Source organism: Phasianus colchicus, chromosome 5 (genome assembly GCF_987193195.1).
Source record: "Phasianus colchicus chromosome 5, bPhaCol1.hap1.1, whole genome shotgun sequence".
Taxonomy (NCBI): domain Eukaryota; kingdom Metazoa; phylum Chordata; class Aves; order Galliformes; family Phasianidae; genus Phasianus; species Phasianus colchicus.
This window is the reverse complement of record NC_143440.1, coordinates 29,291,635-29,310,967: the sequence shown is the minus strand read 5'-3', so window position 1 is coordinate 29,310,967 and position 19,333 is coordinate 29,291,635. Positions and strand designations below refer to the sequence as shown.

The window sequence follows — 19,333 nt, the reverse complement described above, 5'->3', positions numbered from 1 at the left end:
AAAACAGAAAAATGAAGGAGGTTGGGTTTCAGCTGGAACAGCAAGCTGATCCCATTCACCTTGTGGCTGCATAATGTGCATTGCCCACAAAGGGAGGGTACCAAGTTGCTCAGCCTGGGGCTGGGGAGGGCAAAATCTCTCCCTCTGACCACATGAGGGTCCAAGAGAAGTCAGCAGTGTTAGCAAAACTGCAGTCTCCCTCTCCAAAACAGTGCAGTAGCATATTTGTCTTAGAATAATTTTTGGTCAACTTAGAAAGTCCCCAAACCCAATGGCTATTGCCTTCAGTCCTGAACTTTATTACAAATTTAGATTTTCAAGGCAAAGCTTCATATGGTTCCATGCCATGCAGTATTAATGAAGCAGACGATTAAAAACGGAAGCCTGCTAGAAATATGTTGTACTTTCAGCTGTTTGCATTACTGCTCTATTTCTTAGCACTTCTCCCAGCTCAGACAATGGAAATGGCCTACACACTTCCATTCTCCAGTTCTCATGTATTAGCCTCAAGGCTGTTCATTAAAAGCCAAATAATGCAAGGAAGTTTGGCATAGACATTGTTTACAGCAAATTTTTTTAGGAAAAAATTCAGTTAGTTCTCCCTTCTGTTTGGTGGAAAAAAAAAAAGCCTTATAACTTTATTTTCAAGTAGTAAACACAGGCTCAGCCTTTTTGAGTCTCGTGGTATTTTTAAAATGGCTTTGTCAGGGAAAGGAAACACACACAGTGAAAAATGAAAGTGTATCATACCAGGCAATTTCTGTGGGGCCCACCTGTTACTTCCTAGCACAGGGCCAACAGGGCGTGATCTGCAGTGCTGCTCTCCCTGCTGCCGAGGAGCAGGTAGCACTTGGCTCTGTGCAGCTCTTGGCCGGCCTGGCTCCATGCTCCCATGGCTGAAGCCTCCTCTGGCTCTTGCTCTGCCCATGGCTAAGCTGGCTTAGCGAAAAGGAGTAGCACAGCAATGCCAAATTCCTGTCAGCAGCTCCACAGTTCTCCAAAACATGGGAAAAGGAAGGTGTGTGGAGAGCCAAGAGTTGAGGGGAAAGCCAGAGCCTGAACCAGAAGGCTAAGAGCCATCCAGAGCCGCTCCCATTTGGCAGCCATCAGCAGGAGCCATGGCAGGAGCATCCAGGCGAGCCCTCGCAGCAGGAAAGGCATGAGGAGGGAACTCATTCCACTCAGGCAACTCCCAAGATGAAGGTCAGAGGTAGGGCCAGCTGCTGCAAAGAGGCTCCAGGAGAAGAGTAGGAAGGATGCTCTGTATCCCAAGGTCTAGAGCAGCTCCCCATGCCTTTGCCTGCTGGTTACACTTGTGAGTGGGCTCCCATCAGGACAACAGCACTAGAGTGGTGGGAGATGAGGAGAGGATATTAAGCTGTGTGAGGCATGAGATCTACTGTGTTAGCAGCCAGCCTGCTTTACTCATCCACCATCCTCCATTCATGTTCCCTTTCCCTGTCTTCCTTCTCAGCATTCAGAACCAAAGCCATTAGGGCCCATCTGTCCCAGCTTCCTGGTTGCAGCCCCTCCTCTAGAAAGGAATAGTTCTGCAAAAAAATAAAGCACAGAAAAGTAGGACTCTGCCTGCTAGCTTCTCACAGACACTGCAGGAGCAATGCTCTGAACTTTGATCCCTCCAAACTACTGGCATGGGCAAAAGCTCAAAGGTATTATCTTATATCCATACATTCTCAAGAGTATATACACTGACAGCATCTTTGCAGGAGATGGAGAAGGTTAGAAAAAAAGGGGCAGCAGAGGGAAGGTAGTCTGAGTGCCCCTCTCACAGCAATTTTACTGCAAAACACACCAAGAAGCTCAAGGGTGCGAGTCATAGGGTTGCATTTACTGACTGAAAGCCATCAGGAGAAAGTCTGTGAGCACACAGCCCCAGTTTCACACTCTTATCCCCCATGATGCCTCCCACAGTATTTTAAGGTATTTATTTCATCAGTACATCAGTAGGAATTACTGTGTATACAAATAATCCTTGTTCAGGGAGATATCTGTCCAATAGTGGGACATTTGTGATAGGGAGTTAAAACAAATCTGCCCTAATTTGGTCACTGTTTTTATTTCAGATAGTTTTCTGGGATTTTGTTTTGCATTAGTTTTTCGTTTTTTTTTTTTTTTCCTGAAGGCCTGAGCACTGAGCTCAGATTGAAACTAGAATGGAAAAATTTCAGTCACAGCTGAAACTGAATGACACAGAAGATTTACTGGTCTAACTTTCCTCTTTCAACAACTTCCATCCTATTCCCACTATCATGTGGCTTTGGTATGATTTGCCAGTGTAGCATTCCCACACTCTTTCCAGAGCTGCTTCATCAGCTCTGCCAAGGAGTGAGAGACGTTGCCTGAGCCTTCACAAGAGGCTGTGCATTCCTGGCGAGTGGAGGAAAGCCGAGAGGCAGAAGCAGGAATGTAATGGGCAGCCTGCACAGGCCATGAGGCTTGGAACACATTCCAAAAGCACATTCATGGTCACTGCTGGAGACAAGATATTCGTTAGAGAGCATTTGTTCTGAATCAGAAAGCAGCTGTTCTTGTTCCAGCAAAATCTACAGCATTAGAGCCCTTGCTGTCCCTGTTCTACAAGAAAAGGGGAAGACAGATGTCAGAACAGAGGTGCTAAGGACACTTGAGAGCACCACACACAACCTCTCTCACCTGAAATGACTTCCAGAAGTAACATGAGTTTAAGACCATCCCTGAAATCTTCCTCTATGTTCTCAATCTGTGTCCCAGCCTTGCGGAGGTGAGAATTACACCATGCTGTAAATGTCTAAAACACAGGAAAGAAGAAAAAAAAAAAAAAAGAGCAGTCAGTAATCTTCCCAGAAGCCAAACAGCAGTTCAGTACTGAAGAAGTGCTGCTAGGGGTACTGTGATACAGAATGAAACACCAGTTAGATTATTATCTTTTTTTTGTCTTGCAGAGCACAAATGTTACTATATATATACCCAAAGGAGTTGCAGGGTGCTCTTAGGCAAAAGAAGTCTGATAGATGTGGTCACTTCATGGCTCCAGGGTGCCTGATCTTCTGGAAGGGCCTCTAAACTTTGTGGTTGGTTTACATCACATTGAAACTTCTAAGGTATGATAAAGGTTCACATTATTAGGAACTCCAGAGCTGTTAAGTGACACATGTTAACACAGCATGAAAGAAAAAGGAAAACAATATTCCAGATCTCTTTGTCTCTAGGTTGGTGCATTAAAAACAATGTTGGTTTTTTTTTCTGTCTCCAGTCTATTCCAATACTAAAGTCTGCAACCGCAGAGGGGCACTGAGCAGCAGAGAACTCAACTGCAGAAACCACATCCCAGTAGCATCGGTCCTGCTGCTGCTGTTCCCATAACCCACTGCTGAGCAGAGCCTCTCTCCTGCCTGCCTGTTCACATGCCCCCTACAGCTGCAACAACGTGGAGAAGCAAATGCCTTCTGAACCACCCATCTCAATAGGAACACAGGCCCTCCAAAGGCTAACAGTAAGCATTACCTATGCTACTGTCTAGCACAGCCCCAGACTCCCACTGCTTGACTGCCTCTGGCAGAGGGATCACAGCCACTCCATAATCAGTGATATGATGCGGGACCATGGCAGTAATGTGTTTGAAGTGGAGCAGGGCCTGAAGTCCAAATTACAACACAGTCAGTGACTTTCAGGCCAGATAACACCCTTCTGGGTAATGCCTTCTGACCTCAAGTGGTCAGAATAAGAGAATCTCTCATATGAGAAAAATGAACTTTGCCACAAGTGATGACAGCACACATTTTCTGTGGATGTGCTCTGTCAGCGTTTGTTCTGAGCAATGGGCACATGGACACTGCCCAGGGACAAGACGAGCTCGTCAGTTATGAGATGCAAGTCGGGGTTTAAATTTGTAATTGACATGAGAATAGAAGTCATCTCAAAAGTGCAAAAGCAAGTCTGTAAGAGAAAAGCCAGTGCTATCATTGGACGGTCAAATATAAAACACTCTCAGCGTGACATAGCCTCAACCAGAGGAATGAAAGAGCCCAAATTGGAGATGCAGGAGTTTGAAACAAAAGAACAAGGGCAGACAAGTTTGTCTAAGTACTAATGAATGAGCTTCACAGTGTTTGAACAGGACACCAAGCAAACCTTTTCCTTTGTACAGATGGATAACCCTTCAATCACTCCTTTAATAGAAGGGTGAGGTTACTCAAAACTTAAGCAGCTCCAAAATCTCAGTCCTACCGCAGAAAAGGAGGTCTTCCCTCTCTCTCTTAAGAAGTGCTTCCAGAGCCAACTCAACTCACTGACCCGGTGAAGAACTGCTTGCTTTCCCCGATATGCCAAGTCTCCTGCTGAGCTAGTGTATGGAACAGAGACTTGCAAGACTTTGCAAGAGGAAATTGGGCAAAAATGGAGGGTAGAGCAGACCACAGCACTCATGCCATCTTAGGCTGTTGCACAACTGCAACAGGAAGGACCCTGCTGACACTGAAGCATGGCACGCCAAAAATTCAGGAATACTTCACCCTGCTTACCTTCACCCTGCTTACACCATGTGCTGGAATTCAAAATAAAGACCACCCCAAATGGCAAAGAGCATCAACGCTTTTCTTATTTTTCTAGAGGGTGGGCTTCCTGTGTTAACCTGCTTGCATTCATGCTTACACCACTGCAAATAGTGTAGAGCAGAATGTTTCCTAGGAAGAAGCATGACTTAGCAGCTGCTGGGCTTTACATTGTTGTGTTCTGGCCTTGCTCTCTGTTGGGGCTCTGGGACGGGGCAGGAAAACAGTGCAGCTGTAAATATTTTCATGGCAACAGCTCTTTGGATGGATAACACGTATTGTGAAAGTCTGGGATCTCCATTTTCAAGATGGTCTGGTTTCCTTCCAGATTTGGAAGTTTCAAAATAGAGTAAGTCATTAAGTACCTTTTATTGCTTTTTATTGTTATTCCCCTGAGAAGCAGAAGCGTGGTTTGTTTGTTGTTATCAGAAGAAGAGTGGCTTTACTTGTGAATAGACTCTGCATCCCGAAATACATCCTTTCGGTACTACTTTCTTCATTCTACTACCTGCACTGTCTTATGTGAGAAGAGGCTCATTTACTTGGCTCATGTTTGCAGCCAGGCTCCTTCACTCCCCCAGAGGGGCAAATGAGAGCACAGATGTTTTCAAATGCTCTACCAAATACAGTATCAAAATACGAGAGCAAGTTATGTCAGGAAAGTCATGGATGCCCATACACTTCCCCCTCATTTGAGAAAGATACCTACAGCTAGTGACTGGCCCTAGTTCACAACACAAATTTGTATTGAAGCAAGGAGGAAGTCTAAGATCTACTTCACAGGCCACCAGACAGCACTTGTATGTCTTCCCTGAAGACGGTTTTCTTATCTATCAGCCTAAAGCAGATCAGAAATCTCTGCTCTAAATCATGGCTACGCCCAGCGTAACTGGGCCTCTTTTTGCACATTTTGAAGAAGGGGGTGACAGGCTCTATGTTGCCAAGAAACACATGGAAACCAAACCACAGACCTTCCAAACTTTGCATTGTTATAAAGTTTGGCATGATGACCACATAACTAAGATGATTTTTACTGGTGCAAGAGTCCCCTGAACCTTGGTGGAAAAACAGAGCCAGCCCCTTAACTGTACTGCTGGAGCCACCTCCACCATTTCATGTGGTATCCCTTCAGGTCATATGTAAACTCCCTATCACCACAAACAGCACAACAATATATGGAAACAGCAGCTCTACATGGATGCATTAGGCCATTTTACAAGCAAGCCGGATTATGAATGCTTTTAATAAGAATGGGCATTTATAGCTATGGGATTCACAGAGTACTCTTTGCAGACCAACCCTCAGCAACATCTGTCAAAACAGAGTAAGCAGGAAACTGCTTTACACTACATCTGCTGCACACACTGCTCAGGAATAAAATATCTTATTTCCAAATAGATTGGAAGGAAATGTGACAGACAGCAGAAAGAAGGCTGAAGAAATGTGCTAGAGAAGTTGGAGGGGGGAGTAGGAGAAGGAAGAGCTGAAATTTCTGCTGTCCACTGAGTCTTGCAATCCTGGCAGTCTTGTTTGGAGTCATTTTTACTGACTTGGCTTCATGCAACTGCACAAGATACTTTTTGTTATTCTGGGAAACTTACTGAAACCACCCACTCGCCCCATCCACCTCCTAGCACCAGATCCCCTCCTCCCCACACCCTTAGTCACAGTGGCAGCGATCGGCTGAGCTGCTGAGCCCCTGTGCTGCCTGTCTCCAGGAGCGAGGGCAAAACTGCAGTGCTGAGCACAGGCATCACCTCTGTAGCCATGAAGTCACACCACTGCTCTAAGCATCAGACATTTTTCCTCACTGTCTGCAGGTGCAGAAGCTTGGAATTATCTTCATGCTTACCTCAGGTTCTCTGTCCCAAGGAAGAGAAAACAAATACTCTGTTAACCTTGTGATTTAGGAAAATTTCACAGAAATGGAAAACTACTTTTACCTAATAACAGCATGAGAAGATGCTGCCATGTAGATTTTCTTCATGTGAATTTCACACCATACATTTCCTATGGTAACCTTAGCAGAGGTGCAGACAGAGCTGTGTTTCTTGGCCCCTGGACCTTTCCATAGACTGGACACAGCAGATCCCCGTTTCTCGTTCAGTGCTCACAATGAAGGAATGCCCTAGGAAGAAGTATGTGTGCACACATGCACTTATCACTGCTGCTCTCTGCCTCCCCCTGCTCCCATCTAAAGTTACAATTTGTACCTTTCTGGTACCTGAGTGGCTCACACAATATTCCTGCAACTTGGGGAAGCAAGACAGCAAGCCAGCATTTTAAGTTCAGAGACAGCTTTTGCTGAGAGTAGCTATAGCGAGCTCTTTGCTGCAAGAAAACAGCCATAAGGCACTTCAGCCTCAGAGCAATTTTAGCAATGTAAATGTCAAAGCTACCACAACTACATAAATGACAGTAAAAAAAATAACAAATGGTCAGTTTTATCTCTGTGTGGCTGTGACAGTGACATTCCAGCTTTATCTGACCTTTCCAGATGCTTTTCACTTCTCTCCTTGCTAAATCCCTCTTCCACGCAGTCCACGGATGAGTGTAAACTTCCCAAAGCAGCCAAGAGCCTGTTGTTTTTGAATGGCAGCCCCAGAGAAGCTATAATTGATCTTAAGCGGTGAGTGCTGTTTGCCTCCCCTCTGACAGCAATGAGGTTTGGCTTAGGCAACCAAAAAAAGAATATGTTGGAGTACTGCTTCACTGGCATGCCAGGACCATGCTCCAACAGAGGCAGAGCTCAGCCACCAAGAGATCCTACTTCCTTGTACTTATGTTGGGGGATGAGTTTTGGGCAAGTATTTCAATCCAGTTCTGCTGTTGCAACGTGCCCACAAAGCTCTGGCTTCTTTGAAGGGGGGGAATGGTGCTACTGGCACGCAAACAGTAACCAAGGAGCACACTTTTACACTACTGCACGTGTACCTGCATAGCAAGGTCTTGAACAGGCTGTAAGCTGCGAGTACAGGTCCACGCTTTCCTCTAGTGTTGCAAGGGAAATGACAGGAAGATTCCCTTTTAGAACACTAGAAAGAAAAGTAGGATACTCACACAATACATCATGCACAGCTGGAAAACAAAATCAATTCAAGCAGCTGCAAGTGCTTTTCCTCTCATGGCCTGCATCCAGACAAGCACACCTGGGCTTCCACAGGCGCAGCCGCAGCAGTATTTGCTGTCTGGTCTGAAGGCAGCATCACTGCAGTGCCTGCACAACATGGCACCATACAGGACAGTGCCACTTAGATAAAGCTGCTTGTTCTTGCAATGCATTCTACATGCTGCAAGGATTTCATTTGAATGAAATTGTCTGGAACAAGGATTGAGGCACTCACCCAATAACGACTAACCGTTTTTTAAGACCGGGCAGAAAACTGCTGCACACAAGGTTTCTTTAAGCCCTGGAATTACTATTAAGCAGTTCCAGCTGCTCCACAATGGGCTCCCTTCCACCCTAGTAGCCTGGGAGCTGAACACACCACACTGAAGAAGATGATCCTAACCCACAGCACCTCAACCTCTATCTCCTCCTCGACCAGACAGGTGAGAGAGCTCATTAATGGGAACTGTTTGGATTGAGGGGTCAGGGAGCAAATCCCAACTTCCCAGCCCAAGTTCCCCCGTGCTCAGCATCAATCCATCACTAACATTAACCCAGAGCATCACATGGTTTCTCTCTCGTGGTGCTTCTGGTGCTCCTTTCTCCCAGCCACCCTTTCACACCTAAGGAACTGCTGGTGGTCTCCCCATGGCTTTGGGTACACCAAAACCACTGTCTGTGATCTGCCAGCAGAGAAGCTCTAGGGATTGGAGATGTTCTACACAAACCTCATTGCAACTCTGGGTGGTTCCCAAAGGGCTTCTTGTTTGAATCTGAATCTTTTGTTTGGCCATACTATCCAATTTCATATTCCAACCTCAAACATAGCCTTGGCTTCTCTGCACATTACTCTACATTTAATGCCACCCAAAAACTCCTGAAAGAAGAATGGCATTTGATAAATCCTTTCAGCGTTAACTCTGAGTCAATTCTTCAGGTGATTTAAAGAGCCTGATTTGTGTTCAAGGGCTCCACTGTCAGAAGCTGACCTACAGAATTACAGATCTGATGGTCAATGAGACTAATGCTGCACAACAGAGAACTTTACTTTCCAATGGGGTTAGCCCATTTTCTTAGGGAAGAAAATGGGTATTCAGAAAAAAATCCTTACAGAAATTCAGCCTTATTTCACCGCCTCCACAAAAGAAGTTTAGTACCACATGCATCAGGGATAATGTCCTGTTTTGGTCTAATTGCAGCTGTTGAGTTCCAAGTGTGGATGAAAGACAAAATGCAGCTCACACTGCTCCTGAAATACTATGTACTGAAAAGGGGAGGTATCATTACATTGTACAGCATGTTACTAGTACCTAAAGAACCATTTGGTGACTGCCTCAGGAATTACTTGCATCTTCCAACTCCAGGGAACAGTTCCTGAACTTGGAAGGATAGAACTCAGTCACTGCTTCGAAGCTCACACACTGCTTAAGCAGTTTCCCAAAACCCAGCTCTGCAGCTCAGGATGAGAACACTAGGGCAGGAAGAGCCCAGTCCTGACTGCATCCACATGAGCCAGCCTAGATTCCCATGGGGAACGTAATGCTCACCATCAAATCTCTCCTGGTCCAGAAGACTTAGGAACAGGAGCACAGGGAAAATAAAACCCTCCTGATAATCAGTCCATCCTTTTGGACAATGGCAGTGAATCAGCAAATCACTTACAAGAAGCTTAAGGAAATAGTCAGCGTGGGAGTTTTTCATTTACGCTCAGGCGAACGGAGCTCAGAGTCTTTCTTCCCTCCCGTGGAACAGAGGAAGGAAAAAAACAACAAACCACAAACAGAGCACCTACCATGCTGCCTTTCCTCTGGCATGGTATTAACTGCCCTCAAGTCACAGCAATCCTTTTATTAGCTAAGAACAAGCTAAAGTGATGAGAGCAGAGATCTCAATCCAGTGCACTTCCCTTCCATCACAGGGTAAATATTTGTTCTTCTCTACATTTGTTCCTCCAGAGCCTTTAACTCCACTTCTGCTATGGAGCCGCACCATTTCAGGCATTTGTTTCTGCCATTTGAAAGCTCCTGGACATTAAATCAATGACTCAGCTGGCATTTTGGAGCAGTAAAGCACAAGCACTCTTTATCCCAGAGTTACCAGGGAGCACAAATACCTAGGAAGTTACAAGAATTCTTCAGACATGCAAAAACCATGCAGAAACCAGCACAATGAGATCAACTAGCCAGTAGTATGGTCTTTTACAGTTACAGATGAAGCTCAGACCAGCAAGTCTCTTCATTATGTTCTTCTGTCTCCTAAGAAATCAGCTCGTAAACGTCAACTTGCTTCAAGATCTCTCATAACAAAAATTAAACAGAGCTGGTCTCTGCACTTTATATGCTGAGCTTCCCAAATCCTTTATAGCATTTGGGGGATAAACGGAAAGAAATCATTTTACTGAGCACTGGGATGCAACTATTTATGGACTGGAAAGTGGCAGCAAACCACTGCAAACAAGGCTGTTCAGCCCAGGGAGGCTGAACTGCAGCCACCCGGCATGGAGCTGGGCCAGAGCACTGGGATGAACACATGCCCGAGCAGCTTTACACCCGATGGCAGGCCGACACTGTAAATGTCACCACACAAAGTTTCTCAGGTACTTCACTCTGGCCCTACATTGATTTCAGTGGATGGGGTGTCACTCAGGCTGCGCCAGGGACAGGCTGGGGGAAAAGCAAAGGGTTATACGAAGTTTCTATGAAGCCCAAAAAGCCAGCAGTGCAGGGAGCTGATCTGGCTGAAAACTGAGCTGCCAAAAGAAAAGAGCTGTCAGGGCTTGCTTCACACCTGCGGCATGAGGAAACATGCTGTCAGCATGAAGAGGCATCTCTCTCCAGGGCAGCCCGTGTGTACACTGGCTTATGGCAATTTCTGACTTGGGGCTTTAGGAAGGCCTCGTGCAGCCCAGGCTCAGACTGTGGGACTGCCCCACGCTGCCAGCCGGCCCACTGCTGCCCAGGGCAGCTGCTCGGTGGGAGGGCTCCCAGGTGTTCCCTTTTCCGGGGCTCTTCCTTGGCTGTTTACTTTGCTGATGAAAGGGAAGGCAGGAAGAGGAATTCACAGCTTCATCTATCCAGACTTTCTAAATACAGAGCTAAGTAAACAGGTGGGTTAATTGAAACAACTTAATGTATTTGCCCGCTGCTCTGTACAGATGCTGCAAAATTAGCACAAGCAGCTGGTTTTTGGTCTGCAGAATGTCAGTGACTGCTGCACTAGAGGGAAGAAGAAACTTGAAACTATCTGGTTTTCTAACTGGTGGTGGTGAGCATCCTGGCTAATGAAATCTACATCGTTTCCAGTGAGAAATGGACTCCAAAGAGATATCTGAAGTGAAGCCTGAGCTCCCTGATGAAGAGCAAGGAATCAGAAATGATAGTTGTATTCCCAGAGCTCCCAATGGCACATATTTGAGCTTCAATCTCTATCGCTGGTGATCCAAACATTTGGCTAAAATGCATGACAAAAAACTGACCTAGACTAGCGCCCAACTGAGTCTTCCGCTTCCACACCTTTCAACACTACCATCCACGCAGACACCATCACCTTTGCTTCAACCTGTCCCCTTGGTCATAACCTCTCTGTCTGACAAAACGTGCTGTCACTCTGGGGTCTCACCTCATTCACAGCTGTGGAACACAGCTGCCAACTCCAGAGGATTCTCCTTTTGAAAAAACACCTGCAATTGTTCTCTTTTTGAAAAAAAATTCTGCACTCGCTTCAGATGGGATTACTGAAAATCTAAGAAAATTGCGCCTGAGTCAAGATGACACTGATGCACCCATATTACCATGGGCAGTGACCTTCCTGTACTCAGGGATACAAAGACTCATAGTGAAAAGCTGCTTTGTGCTCCAAAGCACTTTCTGTATAAGACTCAGATATAAGAGCAGACACAGCACAACTCAGCACGAGACAACATCAGCCAGGGTGCTTGGCAGAGGGCTCAGCACACCCACAACTTACCGCTCGTCAAGCTCTTTGCCAGGATCATGACAAAAGAGATTTAATCCAAAGAAGACAGTGAGCTAAATTACAGCATTCCCAACTGTCCTTCTGTGAAAAGAGCCACAAATAATTCACGTATCTATAATCACAAGCTGTGTAACTGCATCTGAACAGCAGGCTCCTATGCAAGACCCTGGGACTGGTTTCCCCACAGTGGTTATGTTTTGATGCTTCCATCTTGCTCAAAAGCTACAACCTCCTGCCACAATGCAATTTGCTCTCACTTGGTCCATGTCATTGGTGCTGGCAGCCTAACTGGAAGGGAAAAAACAAAACTGCAAAACTTTAGCTGTTTCTAGCAGGTTCATTCTCAGTGAGAGGCAAGGCAAACAAGAGTAATAAAATATTTGCAAGAAGGTGTAATGAGCAGGCTGCAGCAAATAGTACCTGGTATCAGGCTGATAGATGTGAGAGATCCCAGCACAGACAACCGAGAGTGGGAGAGGCAACACAGGGTCTAGAAAGCAAAGACAGGCACCTCAGGTTTATTGAGGTGAGGAAAATAGAGCTACAGGAGAGATGTGAACCGAAGAACATGACTGTAAGTGATGGGTTATGAAAATTATCTGCTGCGTCTGTTGGGATGAGTGTGACTGTGACTGGATTGCTTCATCGAGGTTGGGAAAAGGATGCTGCAGCTATTTAGACATAATATAACTGCAAGTCCATGTGGGAGTTTTAATGGAGATCCATCAGCCGTTCTGGAGGGAAATGAAATGTCAGGCCAGAGAAGGGAATGTCACAGCTATTACTGGATGAAAGATTTTAACTGATCTGGGTGTAGATTAGATTTTAGATATTTACATAAAGACACTACAAAAAAAAAGTCTCATCTCTATCTCCCTGAGCTTTAAATGTCTTTTAAAAAGAAAAATGCAAAACTGAGCACTGAGGATTCTGAGCTGGAACCCCCACTTTCCACCCCTGAGGAAGTGAACAATGGGCAATTTTAACTCCAATAGACTCTGTGAACAGGAGGAATTGCTTCTTTGCACACCCCTAGGTAAATGAGCTCTATCATTTGCACACACAAAGCAGCAGCAACTGTCACTTCTTACAGCTGTTGCCTCTAAGAATCAAGATGGTGCTGAGTTCCACAGCTCTGGATGCACAAGGAGCAAGTCCTTACTAGAGCTCACTCAACCCACAGGCCTCCAGCAGTGTACACACAAGCACTGTGAGGACAATCAAAGCCTCATTGAACTACTGGGAGCCAACCTTGGGCACGTCTCCTCACAGGCTGCAACTCCTAGGTGAGTGCATGCATTTGCACAGCCGTAGGTTCTAGAGTGTTTTTCTGTGCTAAGTACTTAAGTCACAACTGAAACAGCCAAGAACAAGACAAATCCAAACATATGAGTGTCTGTGTACTCTACATTCTGGGAAGAGGCATTTATTAAGGTAATGGTCATATTCAAATTTGAATTGCATCGTGACTTAATTGGATACCAAAAGCGCTAAAGCTACTGTGGATGGTAAGATTATGAAGATGGTCTTTTCTGGGATCTTAAGATACATGCCCTGTTGAGGCATGAACGTGTCATCTAAGAGCATGGATAAAACAGGATTTAAACTGTCTACACTAGCAGTGAGTAGCAAGCTGCTCCTCAGTGAGCATCACAGAGCAAGGAGTGGTCTAATTAGTCTTCATGGGCCCTAGGGCTCCTGCGTGACAGCACAAGTTTCTACCACCTTACCTCTGCACACACTGCAGGCACTGGAATCTCGTATCCTCATGCAGCACATACACCCTGGATGTGCCGAATTGTGCTTTCGGATGTGCATCAAGCCCCTGCAGGTACACGTGGACATCACCATACAAACTGGTACAGAGGTGTCTGGGTACCTGAGCCAGGAGAACACAGAGAGCACTGAGGGAAGTCAGGCTGGGCCAGCACTGTGTGAAGCAGGAGCTGTATCAGAATACACAGCGGGACAGGAACTGCAGTGGAGCAAGGAGGCAGAGGAGGTCAGGCCAGGTCTTCTCAGCATTTGTGCTCAGACCAGGATGGAGAGCTTAAAGCAGGAGCATGAAAAAGAATCATAGAATCACAAGGTTGGAAATGACCTATAAGATCATCTAGTCCAACCGTCTTCACACTACCACTGCTACCACAAAGAGGAAGTGAAAGATTAAAAACTATGATAGGGGAATAATTACAGCAGGAGCTTTGTTCCAGGCTGCTGTGGTTCAGTGTTTCAGACATCCTGAGACAGCAGCAACTGTATTAGTAGATGAAGGCAGGGCTGGCTTCCCCAGCACAACACCTGGTTGAGGCCAGCACAGCATTTGTCCTCAGGATGCTCTGTGCTCAGTCTCATGCTCTTTTGCCTTCCCCACAGCCACCAGGACTCCAGCCTAAGAAGCAAAGCAGGAGATAACCTGGCTTTAAGGGGATGCATCTTTCTTAGTTTTCTTGAACTGATGATGAAAATCTTTTTTTTTTTTTTAATAAATTCTGACTTCAATTATTTTGTGTGTCTCAAAGCTGTTTGTGTAGTTTATCAAAGAAAAAAGATCTCTTTAAAAGAAATCAGATGTTGAATTTATATCAAGGATTAAAAGGGAAGGAGAACCATTGAAGGATTTTTTTTTTTAATCCTTGGATGCTTTATTCAAGCTGAACCATTAACAATTGCATTTGCAGTTCTTGGTAGCACAGTAGCTCTGAGTTATTAGAAAACCAGACACCATTATTCTTCCTAAGTTTCTGCTATGGTTTTACAGTCTACTTTTTTTTTCCAAAACTTTTATGAAAAAGTAGAAAAGGAAATGCTGCTTAAAGACACATAGAGCAGGACCATTTCAGCAGTTGTCCTAGGTGAGACCTAGGAAGTGCATAACAAACCTCCTGCATCCAGCCCAAGGGCTACCAAGGAGAACATTTACACTCACATCAGGGGTTGAACCAGGCCCTGCTCTGCAGAGCAAAGGCAGAACAACAAGTTGGGGACTCCAGCCCAGCCCAAAGGAGCCAGGAGTTATTTAAATGCTGACATTTACTAACATTTTACTAACAGGAAGAATTGGCACTATCTTTATAAACCAAGCAACATGATTTTCACTGTCCTGATGACAGGAAAACCTATAGGAACATCGGGGAAAACACACTGCTGAAAGCACTGGAAGCCAAACACAGCTACCTGCCAGTTCAGCCCCTCGGGAACCATTTGCTGCTTTTTCTTTTCCACCTCAAAGTGCCAGAGGCCTCAAACAGCATTCTCCAGGGAACAAAGGAGGAGGGGAGGGGAGAGGGAGAAGGGCAGCTCCAGCAAGCAGAGCTCCCTTAAGCCGGTGAGGACTTGGTATGTCCTCAGCCCAGGGCCTTCTACAAACATCAGACCCTGGTCCTCAGTTGCCCCACAGAAGGTGCAAGAAGCCCAAACGTCGTAGTGGTGCCTGCTGCACTCTGCTGGGCATTAACTCAGCAAGCAGGGCCCAGCACCAGCCTGGCTACCCTGCAGGCCAGAGCAGCAGCAGTGCTGGTGGCAGGGGATGGGGAGTGATTTACACCCTAACCACGATACATTCACATTCCTGCATTTGCTCACTTCTAGGAGATGAGGGCAAGGAGCTCACCACAAGAGCACACAGATGATGTAAACTGGATGCTGAATGCCAGCACACATTTTTCTTCCCTGTGCGCCACACATACCCAGAGCCTTGCCATTTATAGGAAAGGCCATGGGTACAAAAGGTGCATTCTTCAGCAGGCCAGAGAAGGAGGCATCGTACTGGGTATGAAATGCTAGCAGTTTATAAAGCTCTGTGCTCCACGTTAAGGGATGAAAAAAACATAATCACATTTTCTTACTCTAAGGAGGAGTTTTCAAGAGGCCAGAACACTGGAAGAGAAGAGAGATCTTCGAGAAAAATCAGGTATTTTCAGCCAGAAAAATGAATGAGCCTCAGAGATAAAGTCTTAACTATTTTTAATCAGCCTAGGCTAGAAGAGCATTAAGATGATTCCTATTAGCAGCACTGAATCTCTCAAGGTGCTATGCATTAAGGCAAATATTACGTGGGAAAGAGAGAAGGATGGGAAAATGAGAAACCCATGGCATTCAGTAAAATCCTTCTCAGAACCACAAGTTAAAGTGAACTTAGTTAAGCACTTCTGTATCACCTTGAAATAATTAGGATTGTCTCTTCCTTTCTGTAGCTCCACTTTATCTCTAACTACTTTCCTCACTATGTTCCAACTAAATAGCACTGCCATCCAATTTCAGCGCAGCTCTGATAATTTGAGATATTGGCTAGAGTTAATCAGAGACATTTTTCATGCTGTACAGAAAAAAAGCCTGTTTTCAGCAGGTAAGAGGAATACTTTCTCATGAGCTGCAGGATGTTGCTTTGGCAGAAGTAGCTCTGGCACACTGTGCTCCCACTTTCTTTCACTACACAGGAACTCTTGCTTAGAGGCTTCTTCCACCAAGGATGATGGTATGCAGCACAGGTCTGGCAACCTTTGTGGGAGACTCAATTGGCTTGGAAACCACTCCATAAGTACATCTGAACTACTTAGGTGCACACCTGGATGCATTTTGTAGCAGGGCAAGGAAACTGGCCAAAATATTTGGGATTTCCAGAACCTGTCTTTTGAAAACAAACAAATACCAAGGGCTGACTTTTCCCCCCATGGAAAACATTTTTCATTGAAAAGCTGTAATTCTGAAATTGAACATATATCCATTTTTGGTCAAAGAACGTTTCCCTAGCATTTCAAGAAGAACAGGCCCTTTGCAGTAACCACGTGGGGAGGATCAGTGCCTCAAATCAAACTGGCTGAGAACACCCCTAGGTGCCAGAGATTTTCCTAAACCATCATCATGAGAAAGAGGCATGGCTTTGCTGGTTTTGCCACCAGCACGTGGTTCAGAAACGTAGTTATTTTCTACACCCTGCCAGCAGGCCATCACTGGGAAGAAACGAAAGGCAGTAGCTGGGAGAGGATGACAGAGAGGCAGGGCTTAACTTCTGACTCACCTGGAGGGAGATGCTTTTAGCTATAATGGATGACTGGTGGTTGAGGGGCATTGATTTGAATGGAGTTATGCAAGGATTAAACAGCAGCAAAGGTAAATAATCAAGAGAAGAGATTATGAAAATTGGAAAAGGGAAACTGCTGCTAACTTGCCCTGAGACAGGGGGAGGGAAAAGGAGAGGTGGAGACCACTTTTGTTTGTTCTTAGATGAGGGAAATTGCAAAAATAGCTAGGGGAATAGTTTATTTCTGCTATGAGCTTTAATCTCAGTCTTGCGGTGGTGGCAACAGGCTTTCGTCCAGCAGCAGCTGGAGAGAACAGCCATACCAAAATCTACATTGTACATGGAACATAAATCCAAAATTTTCCATTCCTCTTCCTTCTGCATATGACATCTATTTCCTAAAGTTTCAAATAACCAGATACTGAAATGATCACTGTGGCCTAGGAATTATTTTTTCAATGGTTCTAGGTCTAAAAATATGCATTTATTTCATCCTCAAATATGATGAACTCTCACAATGCTTTTATAAGACTATTCAATAAGATATGACAATTTTTAACGTCAGTGCTAAGTGGAGCCCAGGTGCTCACTGCTGACTCCAACAACCATACCTGCTCAGAACACACCACCAGAGGGGCTGCCAGCCACCAGGTAATGCTCTGTGAGATATGCAGGCTACGGGGGGAGAGGATGCAGGGAGCATCTATGCAGGTTGCACAGACCTGTACAGACCTCTCCTCCCTCCCAACACGTCTCACATCAACTGCTACATTTGGGTTTCCTGTCAGTCTCAAGAGGGAGACCACAGACCATGCTTCAAAAAAGAAAGCACAGAGAAGAAAAATTTCACCGCAGCTAAAACCCAGTGATCTTAAAGCTCTCCCCACCTCCCATGCTGAACAGGAACTTTTCAGCCCGAGGCAGAAATGACCGGCCCTCATCAAAGCACAGCAGCAGCCAGCATGCAGACACATCAGCAGCTTTACAGCCTCTGTAGGCAGCCACCGCTCGTATGTCTGCATGCACTCATAACCAAGGGACTATTTGCCTCCATTCCTGGGCTGAGCAAGATGGGAAGCAGCCAGCACAGTGAGTGCTGTTGCAGAGCCCTGGTAGACAGCTGTGCTCAAACACCCCAGCACACCCAGGCACCAACAGGGCTGGTTCAGGAGCCCAGGAGGAGGCATGGGAGCTGCAAGCCATGGCAGGGGCTCAATGTCCTCTAAGAACAACCATCATGGGCAGCCCCCCCCCCCCCCCCCCCACTACACACACAAGAGCTTCACAGTAAACACATCCTCCACCGAAGCAGAGAATACTAATATAAACCAGATGCTGCAGGGAATTTTTTTCCCTCTTCGTCTGCACTAAATTTAAATACTGAGCTCTTCTTTTGCCAATTCCTTCTTAAAGGGCCTGCACGCTTCTCTTCATCTCTGTCCCACTCTTCTGGGCTTAGAAGCCCTCCCCATGCTGTGACCACCTCAGGAAGGACACATCCTCACAAAGCCTCAGAGCCTGAGACCAGGTTTTGCAGCTGCTGTGCAGAGCCCTCCTGACTTCTCTGCCATTTCCCTGGCACAAAGGAAGTCCTGCAGGTGAAGCTGTGGAGCAAATCATTGCTCCAAATGCAAACACAAGGGGATAGATACAGAGCAACCTGCTCAGCCAGGCTCTGTAAAGGATAGATGCTGCCTCACGCAGTCATACATCTCAGCCCAGCAGAAGCACACAAGCAGCCATGTAAATTGCACACTGGGTAATGATGCTTCCCAACGGGTTTTTCATGCTTTAACTACAAGGTAGGCTCCAAAAAAAACCCCCCAAAAATGTCTGCACCCTGCCTGGTGGCTGAACACTGCCGTCCCACTGAGGTGCAGCAAGAAGCAGGTGCCTGAGCCTCAGCTGCTCCACCTCCAGATTCAGTCTTTGTTCACACCAGGTGTGAGCACTAGGAAAGTTTTCCTGTCCTTCAGGTATACCCTACTCCAGCTCTTTGTCTTCTGACAACTGATGTGGTAGAGTCAACACAGAAGCTTAAATTCCCACCTCCTGTATGACAAAGAACTGCAATTAGCTTGTAAAAACTGCACTCAGCTTGGCCAACACGAACAAAGTCCCCCCAAGAACCTAGTTGTGATGCCAAGAGCAACCCAGCAGCCGTCCCAGAGGAAATGGGTGCAGTGACTGGAATCAGCATCCATCCCATCACAGGCCTTGCCTTCTTTCCAAGAAGAGTAATGGAAATCCACATGCCAGTGAGGCTTCTAAGGTCCTACAGGTCCTTGGGCTTGATGATCCCTGCAGGTCCCCTCCAACATGGAGGTTTCACAGCAGAGGACAGTAGGGGAGGTCATCCCAGGGGTGCAGCCTCTTGAGACCACGGGACCCTGCAGCATCACCAACTTTATTTCCAATAGCACAGCTGATCTGGCTGCATCAGGCACGGGCATTCATCAACACCATCTTATTTATAAATGCTTTAAGTGCTTATCTGTCATTGGTCACAGCTAACCATTAAAATGACACTGGATTCATACATCATACACGCTGTTCCCCTTCCCTGCTACTATCAAAGCCCACAGCTGCTTTGGTTATATTTCAGGAAGTTGCCTTAGCCTCCTAGCACTGTTGAACATCAGCTGCCCTTGGCAATTCATAAGCAAACCACTAGCA

At 45.9% G+C, this 19,333-nt stretch overlaps 1 protein-coding gene across 6 annotated transcripts in view; it reads right to left on the bottom strand.

Annotated features, from left to right (window-relative positions):
* ACTN1 (actinin alpha 1) overlaps positions 1 to 19,333 on the bottom strand; it is an 80,548-nt gene that overhangs the window by 42,071 nt on the left and 19,144 nt on the right. For all 6 annotated transcript variants that reach the window (XM_031593669.2, XM_031593668.2, XM_090141152.1 and 3 more), the window contains exon 2: positions 2,674 to 2,788. In XM_031593669.2, coding sequence (XP_031449529.1) covers positions 2,674 to 2,788 — 115 coding nt within the window. The remainder of the gene's footprint in view (positions 1 to 2,673; positions 2,789 to 19,333) is intronic.